The sequence below is a fragment of the Lethenteron reissneri genome, chromosome 31 (genome assembly GCF_015708825.2).
Source record: "Lethenteron reissneri isolate LAM-NWPU_2019-01 chromosome 31, ASM1570882v1, whole genome shotgun sequence".
Classification (NCBI taxonomy): domain Eukaryota; kingdom Metazoa; phylum Chordata; class Hyperoartia; order Petromyzontiformes; family Petromyzontidae; genus Lethenteron; species Lethenteron reissneri.
This window is the reverse complement of record NC_083809.1, coordinates 1,567,101-1,579,882: the sequence shown is the minus strand read 5'-3', so window position 1 is coordinate 1,579,882 and position 12,782 is coordinate 1,567,101. Positions and strand designations below refer to the sequence as shown.

Genomic DNA, 12,782 nt, shown 5'->3' with positions numbered 1-12,782 from the left:
CCGTTTGGGGGGGGGGGGTACACGCGGGGGTGTGGGCGGGCTAACAAAGCGGCAACGCATAATACAATATCTAAATCTGGCACGGCAGCATGGGATTGTGGGAAGTTTTGCTTGCCCGTTGACCTTTTTATTCATTTGTTACTAATTGAGCCGTTAATTAAGGCTGGGTTAATTTATATTCTGTTTTGCCGTCAGGGTGGTTCGATGTTGGGCACCGAGCTGTGGCCCCGGCCATGTCGGCCTTGATTGCGACGCGTTTCCGCTTGTTCTACCTTGTCCCTCGTTCAATTATCAATGCTCGCAGCTTCTAATTGAAGAAATGAATTGTAACAAGGATCCGTTGGTTGTGGGAGCCTTGGTTTTTCGCTTGAATATTCCCTCCCCCCCCCCCCCCCCCCCCCCGTATCCTTCCCTTCGACCCAACTTTTTTGTTGTAGCGTTGAAGCGGTGAGATGAGGGGGTTGGGCACAGTGTGAAATTGAAAATGAGTTGCCTTGTTTGTCGACTCGCGCAAAGTCGCATGCGCTGTACGTTGCTGCTCTGCTTTAACTGCAAGCCTTGGCTCCATCCCCTCCATCCTTCTCCTGTAAGGTATCTGTGGTGCACGCCAATGATGATCATCTGTAGCGCACCTTCCATAGTACGACCACTCTCTCCAGTGAACATGCCAACATTGTCGCATATTGTGCCAACGATCTGTTTACAGTCCCACGTGCTCCCATAATATGCCTTGGCATAGTGTCTTGGTGATCAACGATTTAATCGTACAACCTCTAACCATAATCCTCGTGTGTTCAACTCCTTGACATCTCTGTTTTTGAGGCCCTTGCATAAAACCAGACGCAGTCAAGAGTCCTACGTAGATGGCGCTAACAAAGGTTATTAGTTTCACCACGGTGAGAGCTAGAGGCCAGGATGGTCTCATTTGCAAGAGCATCCTGTGTAGTCGAGTACTGTTTGGCTCGTGGAGTTGGAAAGCATTGACAATAATTCTGGCATTAACTTCCACGTGGCTGAACGCAAAAACGAATCTGGACCCATTTGTATTGACTGCGAAAAACCGACATGATGGCAAGCTTCGGAGACAGTGTCTGCTTGTTTATTAAATCCTTTATATTAAGTTCGCTTGCTTGCTTACGACCGTGCAAATCTTGCGGTCGTTTTTTAACCCACTTCCCGTGATCCAATCGAGCTGACATTTTCCAGACAGACTCGTTGTGCGTGACAATTAATGTTCGTGAAATTTTTTTTACAAAATTTTACACTTTTTAGGACAAAAATATTATATTTAATTACCAATTGCTTAATGGTGGCATGCAATCATCTGACCCATAGGTGGCAGCCATCTCAAGCCAGAGGACGAGAGGACTCTAGCCGCCACGCATATAAAGGATTTATAGTGAAAAACTTTGTTTTTACGGGTTATACTTGTTTTTACTTTTATTTTCCCACAGATGCTAATGTTGTTTCCTTCTGCCCTAGGGTGCTGAAGACTTCCCGAGGCTTCTTTCCAAAATAAGTGAGCACGACGACGATCCAGAGAAAGAGGGGGGGGGAGCCTTTTCGTGTGCCAGCTGTTGGAAACCGTCACCGGGAGTTGAGGCTCGAAGTTGGAATGGATTTGGCAGGGAGGCCCCACAACTGCCTGCGACGCCAGTATTTTCAGGTGCGGCCACTGACTCTGCCGGACGTTGGGTGTGCTTTTGTCGTCGTTGTAATCCCACGTTTGTGTGACGTTATTGGCACCAATTCGGAGGGTTTTTAAATTTGAGAACATTTGCAACAAATGCACTTTCATTTTAAAAAATTTCACCTTTTCTCAAATCTTTGTTTTTCCAGCTTTGCTTTATTGGTGTTGTCAAAATGAATATCTATTCTGAACTCCTGCTAGCAGCTTTCCATTTAAGTACTTTGACAGCTTTTCTCTGGACCAATCAATTTCAAAGACCATGCATATTATCCGTTTTTGTTTGCATTCTGTTCACAAGTATTGTGGTTAATGCGGACATGATTCCTTGTAAAAGGTTTCAATTTGGTGTTTTAACATCTTAACACCTGTTTTGTTGCCAGAAAAAAGGGGGTAATCCTATTCTAATTTTTAGGTTACATTTTATATTTTGAACAAGGCGAACTTAGAAATGCCGAACCCAAGTTCGCGAGAGGCTCCTCAACGTCGTCGGATACAGATAAAATGGCTCGGAACTTTGCTACTACGCTTGTTTTTGTAGCCTTGGCGAGTCTCTGCTCTTTCTTGAGGAGTCCTGTTTATTTTTCTTCGGAAGAGCAACGCTTGTCATGCATTTTCCATTTAAGTACTTTTGGTTTAAAAAAAAATTGGACCATGATGCCTGCACACCATGGCCTACTTTGTTTAAAATCACACCCACTCTGAAGCACAGACGTCTAGTTTGATTCCTGCCTTCACATCGGGTGAATTTAAATGGATGCGGAGAAGTACGGAATGCCACGGCCGGGCAGCGGGATAAAATTATGAAGCTGGCAACAAGACCTTGCACTTTTTTCTTTTTAAACTGCATAACCGAGATGTCTCCTTGTTTACTGTGACGGAATCGTAGAGGCAGATCGGACGCATATTTCACGTTCGTGACGAGCTGGGCACACAGCTGGATGATGTAGCACGTGCTGGCATGCCTAATGTATGGGATGTTTAGGGTCATGGCGCATATTTGAAACCGCCATGGTACAGTACATCCCTTAGTGGCGCAGGAGAGAAAAAAACGACTTGTCCGCTATTTCTCAGTCGCGTTTTTTTCATAACGAGAGGGAGGTACTTGTGTAACCCTTCTCGTTAATCGTGTGGGTGTTCCTCGCTGACTTTGGTCGGTGTCTGCGACCCCCCCCCCCCCAACCTCGGCCAAGATTTGCGTTTTGTTGCTGCGTTTTAAACATTTCTTAGTTAATGCTTGAGCCCTTCCCTGGGTCGGCGTGACCTAAACCTAAGTCCCTGGGTGATGTCGACACCACCACTGGAGAGGACTGTGCCCGAGCATTCATTGGTGCTAATCCCCCTTGCAGGTCTCTCAACAACAATTGCATTGAGGGCCCTTATTAGGCTCTTGCTAACGGCGCCCGATGCTAGAATACTCGGGAGTCTTGCACTCGCTCGCGCGCGCTTGCAGGCTCGAGCATTCGATTCGTTTATTTTTGTTTTTCGTATCCGCGGTAGCTGCCAAATGATTCGCGATTTGGAAAGTGCTCCATGTGCATCGTCTGTGGCCAAGAAGTCACGTTACGTCTCCCCAGCTGTATGCTTCCTCACAGCCTCGGGGTTGTGAAGGAGGTGGGGGGGGTGAGAAGAGCAGATGGAGGGGGTAGGAGTGGCTGGGGAAGCTGGCAAAGTTTTCTGGCGCGTCGCACGGGTGGGGAGGGTAGGTGGAGGAGGGGTGACTTTCTTTCGTAAATAGTGATGGAGGCTTGGCGGGGTGGGGGAGGCTTTCAATTTGAATGGCCCATCGTGAACGGTAGTGACCCCCAGCGCATCTCCCCAAACGCCCATTTACCGGAGCGTTAAGATTTTCCGCTGTCCAGAACCGCATGGGGCCCCGTAGCCATTGCACCGTCTTGCACCACCAGGGAGCAATATCGACAGTCACGTGCTGCCCCAACCTCCTTGAGGGGGGGGGGGGAGATCACTTCTCGTTCTCTGTTCGTACCACAACCACGTGGAGTCCTCCGCCCTTGAGTTTTGACGCTGCGAGTTCTGGCCTAAACGGTCAAACGCGGGTTAATTTTTAACACGTGGCCGTGTTTCAGACACGCGCTAATGTGTGTACACGCTTCCCTTGATTGGCTGACGTCGGTAAGGGACGCGGGTAGTGGAGGTGCGGCTCTCCCAGTGGTCTCCAAGTGTGGGGATGGACGCGCACCGCCTGGTGTACAGGAGGTTGTGGCTTGGATCCCGACCCTGACGCCTGCTGTGTGTTTTGCGTGTGCGTCTTCTCCTTGTGGTCGTGTGCATTCCCCCCCCCCCCCTATTTTATAATCTACATGCGATTAGTATTTGGCTGCGATAAATTTCCACGTGGTAAGCCACTTTGAGATACCATTTGTGATAGGTCCCTTCTGAAAGAGCTAATTAGCTCCGGTGGGCCTTACCTGGTGAGAAAAAAATGTTTAGTTTTTAGTTCCGCGTACGGTTTCGTCATTCCAAGAAGAGCTCTTTTGGCAAATCCTCCTTTTTACTTTCCTGTAAGAGTTTTAGGTTTGCCAGTTTGATCCTTTAATTCGTGCAACAAAAGGATTTGGAAACGTTGAGGTGAGCTTGCAGCGCGGGTGGCTTGTCGTCATGGCCGTGTTTTTCTTTTTTTTCCCCAACGGTACAGAATTTTCCACCGTTTTCGCCAAATAGGCTTGCGTTTGAGTTTATTTATTTTGTAACACAGATGGTCCCAATTTTTTTTTTTAGCCAGTTGCCCAGATTTTACAACAAAAACAAAAGACAAGGCTCAATATTGCATTAGATTGGGTACACGATCCTCCCCAAGGAAGTGAGATGCGCTGGTAATGCTCATGCATCTCGTGGACCCTGCACTGCTTTTGGTATGATGCCATGACTGGTAAAAAAAAAAACTAAATTGCCCTGGAATATGCCAAGCTCTTGGAAGCTAAACAGAGCTTCTCCCTGGTTTTTGATGGGCAACCACCGTGTGTCTAACAACAAGGTTGCAGGGGGGGGGGGTACATTGTGAGCAGCAGAGTTGGTTTGGCACACTCCGTTGTGCTGTGTAAATGCCCCCATGTGGTCACCGTCTTCACAAACCCGTGCTTACCGGCATGGTGAAGTTGGAGCAAAACTGCCTCCACGACCCTCCACGGTGTGGGAAGGGAAGCACTCGTCCAGCGATGGATTGGCAACGATCTACTGCTGCTCGATGCAACGGTGCGGTCCTAGGCACGTGACGGTTGGTGGACCAGGAGCCATTGCGAGTGAAAACCAAACCCAGGTGCACCGCCCCGGAACGTTAGACGATCAGTTGCAGCTTTAATACCAGACATGGTTTATATACCCGGGGAGGGGGGGGGCAACAACGCCAACTTGCAATCTTTTTTTTTACTCTCATAGCGTTGCTTTCAGGGTCGCCCACCCCCCATATGCACGATGGATGTTCTGACATGATTCTACTCTTGACACCACGATGCACACACCTAAACATTTAAAATACCGTTTTTTTTTTTTTTATAAATTCTTAGCGTTGGTCATTGACTGCAATGGCCATGCCTGAACTTGAAATTGTTTTTCCGGCTTTAAACGTCCAAACCCATTTTTAAGGGTTAACAGGCGTCGCAAAGTAGTCTCGATTTAAAAAATCATAACCGTTCTCCCAGAGACCCTAACGCATTGGGTCCAGATTATGGTCCTTTAACATGGCGCGTGTGCGGCGATCGCGCACTCGTAACTACTCCGTCCGCGCGCACAATGCCGCATTCACGTTGGCTGCGAGCAACCCAGGGCCTCTAGGCGTGAGGCATGGATGGCGTTTGGACGTCCTTGCGTGTGTAGGCTCCGCTATTCACCCCCTTCTCTCCCAGTGCACCGGTTTGGACAGCTTGATGCTGCGTTGGCCTTGCGAGAGGAGGAGGAGGAGACGCTTCATGGTAGTTACCAGCTATGAGATTAGAGCGATTTAACTTTTATCTCCGCACCCTTTTTAAAACTGTCCCAATTTTTCCACAACTACTTTGAGGGGGAAGGAAAAAAACCCTGCACAGCCCTACCCCTCTACCAACACCACCGCTCTTCCCACCTCCAAAACTGCCCTCAATTAAATCCCCATAATTGTTTGCACTGGGGAGGTTTTTAAAAAAGATTTTTAAACGGGAGCAGTCTCTCCCCCCCCACCACCTCACTCGTCTCACTTGGCTGTACTAAACCATACAATTTTGACCAAAAACGAAAACCAATATCGCGCTGCAGCCCGAGGGCGTTTCTCTCTCTCCGTGAATAACCCCAAACCAGTTGCTCTGGAACGTGTGCCCATTATTATGTGTGTGCGCAGTCTTGCCTTGCCCTGTGGGCAGCGCTGACCTGCTCTCAAATTCCTCGAAAGTGAGGGAGGTTGCTGGGGTTACGGGGGGGGGGGGGGGCGTGAAGTAGAGGGGAGAGAATTTGGGGGGGTGGGGATGGATTGGTATCCGAGCATGGAGGGGTCTGGGGGTAGTCTGAGGGTTATGAGGATAAAAAGCCGAGGGAGTCCTGGGGGTTTTTTAGGGGTGCGAGGTGAACGTCTGGCAAAGTTTTTGACGTCTTGTTTTCACGAGGTGGATAACGGAGCCCTTTCGGCCATCCTCCCCTCCTAACTAACTTGAGTCAACATTCGGGTTTTTGTGGTAGCAATTTCGTAGAGTGCCGTTGTGCAAGGTGCGTCCACGCATCTTCATCAACGGCCGTCTCGCGCGCAACGATTTTTTTTTTAATTTTGACGCGATCCCAAGTCCACCCGCTTTACTGCGCGCGTTTATCAAATGCGAACTTGCCGTCCAAGTTTCCCGTGCGGCTTTGGCAAGCGGAGGGAGCGCGGGCTGAAGCTGCTGTGCCAAGTCTCTTGCCCTGCTAACTTATGTTTATGGAGTGCACCCATTGTCCCATATGGCCACCTAAGCGTTGCATTCTGGACTTTCCCACCCGTATTGTTTTTTTGGGCATTGCGTACATCAACACCCTATGACTTGTCACCACCTAATATTGATTCTGGCAATTTGTTCATTTTATACGACGCAACTAATTTGAATCGTCGTGTAGTCCCTGGTTAAGACCGGTGGACTTGGGCAGGACTCCTTTGCTAGAGGGAGCTGGCCAATAGTTGACTGACAGTGATGGCGTTTGGCGATTTTTGTATTTGGACAAAGACTATTGGATATTTATCAAGCTGTGCCTAGGCATTGACGATCGATCATTAGAGTAATTATAGTTGAAAAAGTTGCGGCGGGGGGGGAAGCAATTTGTCACAAGTAACTTCCATAATTGTTGGAAGATCTATATGCAAGCTGGTAATGCCGCATGATGGTGCGAGTCTTGCCTTGAATGTTCACGATGTACTTGCCCCTGGCTACTATGCATTGTCAATGTCAGGATTTCTATTGACCACCTCCTTGGTCGATGCATGGAGATTTGTCATGCGATTCTAATTAGAATGACGAGTCTGCCTTAGAGTTCCTTTAGTTGCCAAATTTTTTTTACGTGGCTGTTGCAGGACTATGACTGCGTCTGATGCCGATGCATGAGGCTGGGCTGTCCAACGTTCCACCGATTTTTGTGGTAAAATGCGACTGGTCAAGTCTGCCACGCCCTCCGCTGCTATTGCGTTATTGCTTTCTAACTTACGTGGTCTGTGGAAGAGTAGGCCAAACGGCTCTAGAGGAGCGCCTTCAAGTCCCCATGAGGGCCCTTTCACCTGCTGGGGGGTGAGCCGATGCTTGCAGGACTGCGCCTCTGCTTGGCGTACATTGCTGCTGCTGCAGCTGTGGTCTTCTCGGCATGGCAAGCCCCCCCCCCTGCTCTCTCGCGAATGTTTGTATTCTCATTCGTCGAGATTTACGCTCTCGCACAGCTGGACAGAGGTGGGGGGGGGGGGAGGTACAGCCTAAATTCCTATCTATTTAGTCTGTTTTCATTTTCCTCCCAGAGTAAATGATTGGTTTGACCCACGTCGTCCTTGAAAGGCTCTCCTGCGTCTCCTCGGGTTATCGCCTGGGTTCTAAACCAAGGTTGGCTAGGTGCAACTTCTGGTGATGGAAGTTGAGGGAAATGCAAACTCTGCAGTAACCAAGACTTAATCAATACCACGTAAAAAACGCACACGACTCGCTTGCATAACAGGGGGGTGGGGGGGGGGGTGTCATTTTATCGGGCGCGGATGGGAAAAACCTCCTCTGTGAAGTCTGCAATGGGCACTGTGGTGGAGGAATCGATGACGATGATGGCTCGTTGGGAGTGCCGGCGTGGCAGCGTGTGAACGCCAGCCGATGGCTTCACTGCTTGTGGTTTTTGTGAGTGCGCTGCCCCTTTTCAAGATGGGGTGGGAGGGACCTTGGGGATTTGTTTTCTCAGAATTATTGGAATGCATTCGACATGGGAGTGGGGGAGTGCAAAGAAGATGTTCCCGAATAGGCGATTTAATTTTGTTGTGTTTCTAAAATGGCTTTTTTCAAATGTTCTGGGCCCTTGGTATTGTGAGCTGCTTTGGACTGTGTTAGTTTTCAGAAACTGCCTTTTTTTTCCTTTTCCTACGAAGCCTGAGCATAATTATTCTATTTTGCTTTCCACAAGAGCCTTTTTCCACAATGAAGGTATTTGATGTTCACTGCAGCAAAGGATTACAATTTGGAGGCTTCCTCCAAGTGGATGGGTAATGGTTAATGAGGCTCAGACCATGGATTTCTAGTTTCCATCTTCGAAATCCTTAAGATGCTCTGAAAGTAAGAGTCGCACAATTGTGGCAGTGGAAATTAAGGTGTACAAACATGGTCAACCTATCGATTTAATACTAAACTGTTTCTTGAAAATAGAAGGGAACAAAACTACCTTTTTATCTGAAGGAAATGCTTAGGCCGAATTAGAAAACTTTAGCATAGTTTCATCATTTAAGACTAAGGATGGTGTGTTCCCGTAGGTCAGGGGAGAATGTCCCCCTGATGTGAGGTAGTTAAGACTTTATGGGTAGGGAGTTGTGCAGTTTCAGCAACGCATGTTCATGATTATAAAAAAGTTGTCCCTAAAGACTTGTACATGCAGCGTCTGTTGACATATTTCACCAATTGGCTTGAACTCTTCCATGATTTTTAATAAATGATGGCATAAGTTTGAAAGGTAGTGGTGGCTATTGTGAGGTGCCAGGGGCGTGTAAGGGCGATAACGTTATCCAGTGTTGGTTACCTCGACCCGGTTTCCACCGCAATATATTGAGCATGCCTGTGCCGAGATTGTACATTTTAGTTTTGTTGCATTATTGACTTCTTTGTGTACGTGTGTGTGTGTAGGATAATGAGCGGCGAACTGCACCTCCAGTCCAGCCCCAGGGCATTCTGGAAGACAACTCCACTTTGCAGCAGGGCGACGTTCCAGCAAACACTGGTGGGGCCCCGGTGGTGTTCTGCCCCCACGTGTCCCCTTGCGGCCTCCGGGCTTGCACATTCCCTTTGCAGGAGCACCTCGCAGGAGCTCAAAACGCACGTACGCACGCGTCGTGCGGCCACATTGTGGTTGACGGTTGGTCCGGCCCTGTTTTCTGGCCCTTGATCGTTCTTGCAATGAGACTCTTCTTGTTCTCAACTGGTTAAGCAAAATTAAACTTCTCCCCGAAATGCCTCCCATTGAGCCGAACTATAGCAGCAGCGTGCCCATCTGATTTTTCTCTGGGCCACCAGATTTTTTTTTCCCTCTGAAAACACATGTAGAATCTACATGTGTTTTCAGAGTTTTTGTTGACTGCTATACATTTCCATATGATAAGCCACTTAATTTGTGGCCCAGGTCTATTCTCAAAAAGAGCTATACATCTCAGGCCATTCCTGGTAAAATTGCACATTCCCACTTGCTCTTCGTCTACTTATTGTTTCCCCATCGGTTCTTTGCGTCAATTGGTCGTTGTTACCTTGGTCAGAGCAGGTGCCAGTAGAATTCGCCCATGCTCGTTCTGCCCAACTCGCTTTTTTTGACTTGTCTGCTCTTCAGACTCGTCCAGTCGCCCTGAACGAACCTCCTTGATGCCCAACATTTTAATTCGATGAATTATTATTCACGCAACTGCAGAGGTACAGGCGTGTTCACCAGGGAAGTTGAGAGATTCCAATCTCAATGTATCGACTGATGGCGAATGTTACACGTTATGGACAAATAGTTGTTTGCACTTCCATGCAGATAGCTGCCAATTCTCATTTACTTGTGCACACAATCTGTTCATTGCCTGCCAGCTGACGGCACGCCCTCCCACGTGATGTTAGTGTGGATTGTTGAATTGCAAAGAACCAGCAGTGGAGGTGGCTGGACGGAGAGGAGCGGGCACCTGCTGGTGTCCTGGGTTCAACTCCAGATGGATGCCTGGTGTGGTTCTCATCTGCTTTCTCAATTCTAGTGAATTGGTCGTACCCCAGTCACCGATGGCCGACTGGTGTTAAAAAAACCCATTGCATTAAATTTAGTTTTGCCCGAATGCTAACTCCTTGAATGTGTGCCTTTTTTTAAATCTAACAACCGAAGAGTGAAACTTGCCTTGTGCAAGTTTCACTCTTCCTTGCCGTTCTGATACGGGACCCTGCTGTGATTTCCGAATGGCTTTCTTATTGTGCAACACGATGCACATTGATAATTGGTTCTTTACCCTTCTATCTGGCAACAAAACTGACACCTTTTTACAAGGAGTCATGTTTGCATAGACCGCAATACCTGCAGTCATAATACAAACAAAAGAACATAACTCTGATAATGTGCACTGTCCTTGAAGTTGATTGGTCCACACCCGAGACAGCTTTCCTTTGAGCCTAGTCTCATATGGGTTGGACCAGATGACGCCAAAAGGCGCACAACTCAAGGACAATGCACCATCAGAGTATGAGAGCTCGGGGCAAGCAATTACACTAGTGGTGTAGATGCTTGCCCCGAGCTCTCATACTCTGATGGTGCATTGTCCTTGAGTTGTGCGCCTTTTGGCGTCATCTGGTCCAACCCATATGAGACTAGGCTCGAAGGAAAGCTGTCTCGGGTGTGGACCAATCAACTTCAGGGACAGTGCACATTATCAGAGTTATGTCTTTTGTTTGTATTATGACTGCAGGTATTGCGGTCTATGCAAACATGACTCCTTGTAAAAAGGTGTCAGTTTTGTTGCCAGATAGAAGGGTAAAGAACCAATTATCATATTTTTACTGGCAAATGAGGTTCCCATAGTGACGATGCACATTGTGCTTGGAATACACGGAGGAGGAAAACGACCAAGAAACTAAATAAAAATAAAAACTGCAGACCTGAAGGCCATTTTTTTTTAAACGTAACATGCTTGTGCATGTGTGCAAACCGACCTTTAGAACCGTAGTCTGCTGATTAATCTGTTTACAGGTGCTATAATTCCCACCTGCTGCTCGTTTTCGTTGTCTCGTTTCTCGCAAACTAACCAGTGTGTGCAGCTCTGCTCCCTGACGCTCCGTCGGCGACTCGCGCGCGTTCTTGCAGTCATGGTGCTACGCTCCTCGTGACCCGGCCGATCACTACAATGGGCGAATAAATGTTGCATTGCGATTTTGACATTCCCATAGCGGTCGGCGCGGTGGCTGAGTGGTGGCTTGCAGGAATGTCGCTTGTCCAGGAGGTGAAAGTGGGGGGCCTGGGGTCGTGGTGTTGGGGGGGTGTTGTGATGAAGTCGTGCAGTGGGACGTTTCGAGAGTTGAAAACTGCAATTATACTTATGCAAGTGCCGGCGCTGCAAACATTGTTTATGCAACAGTTCTTTTTGTCTAAACACTGCTCGTTTGCTGTGCAAACGGCTCGTGCTGTTGTAATTTTACGCTCCCTTTGCATTATAAATGCAAAGTGAAGACATGTGAGGTTTGTGAGGGGAGCGCCGTGGTGTTCTTAAGAGCGGTTTGCTTCACCAACTCTCTAAGCCTGCATGCCAGTTGAAACCTGGGTTCTCCAATCCGGTGTAAAAACACCACGCAGCGCAGTACTTGATGATGATGTGAGGTTTTGTCAAGCCAATGAAAATACATTTGAAAAGTGTGACCCAATGATTGATCGACAGAACACACAATTTGACCTGACCTGATTTTAGCATTCGTCCAAATGTTCAACTGGGAAGCGGCAATTGGATTTATTCAAATTTTGCAAACTCTTCGTACAATATACAATGGTGTGACAACTACTGCCAGCAAATAGTACTTGAAAAGGTAATGTCCTGAAGTAGTTTAGTGGGTGGCTGATGGGAGCCATCCTCCCCGAGGGTGAAAGTAGGACTTGGGACTTGGCTGCAATAGGCCGTTCCTTTGACTGCGATTTACTGCGCATGTGAAATGTAGTTTTTTCAGGTCAAATATTTCCCCCTAGCACCAGTGGTAGTGAGGATGGGGGTGCCTGCAGTGATGGGTGAACAACATTTGGGGGCCCGTTTTAGATTGAACTCGAGGTGGGTGCGGGCCAGGTATGGCCCACGTGTGTAGGGGAGGAGGGGCGTAGGCTCCACCACCCCCCTCCCCTTCACAAGCCACATCGTGGCTTTGCCCGTGACGCCACTCATTCGTCCCAGCTCCAGGAGTGTTGCACCGGGGTGGGGCGGCCGTGAGCACGTGGTGCTTGGCGATGTGCCGCGTGGTGGTTGGTGCAGCGGGGCGCGTGGGCACCTGGTTCCACCACGAGCGGCCAGGTGGGTGGATTGGTCACGTCGGGCCCCCTCGGTGGCCACTGACTATCTCTGGCCCATGTCTTTTTTCCACTGTGCAACCGAGTTGTGCCGGGAGCCATGTCGAGCCAGCTCTCCTCAAGGTGCGGAGTGTTTGTTTACAACTGCAGAAGTAGAACTGTGCCGCTGACAACCATGCGTTTTAATCATTTTCGTGATGGATATGATTATCCTTGCTTGGTTATGAGCTGCTCCGGATATCTTTAAGGCAAGCGTTTTAATGTTTTTGTTCTGGAATGGTAAAAAGCGATGTGGGTAAAAATTACCTGAGCCATGAGGGCACCTTCTGACGTGGCTCGGATATGCCAGTGGAAAAAGGGGCTTCTGTGTGCGTCCTGGTGGTGGCACACCGGCGACCGTATTTAAATGCACCCG

The 12,782-nt window shown here is 48.5% G+C and overlaps 1 protein-coding gene across 1 annotated transcript in view; it reads left to right on the top strand.

The window, feature by feature from the left end:
• Positions 1 to 12,782, top strand: part of LOC133349638 (growth factor receptor-bound protein 14-like) — an 86,463-nt gene that overhangs the window by 11,869 nt on the left and 61,812 nt on the right. Inside the window, exons 2-3 of the mRNA XM_061563236.1 lie at positions 1,483 to 1,666; positions 8,998 to 9,091. Coding sequence (XP_061419220.1) covers positions 1,616 to 1,666; positions 8,998 to 9,091 — 145 coding nt within the window. The 5' untranslated portion in view covers positions 1,483 to 1,615. The remainder of the gene's footprint in view (positions 1 to 1,482; positions 1,667 to 8,997; positions 9,092 to 12,782) is intronic.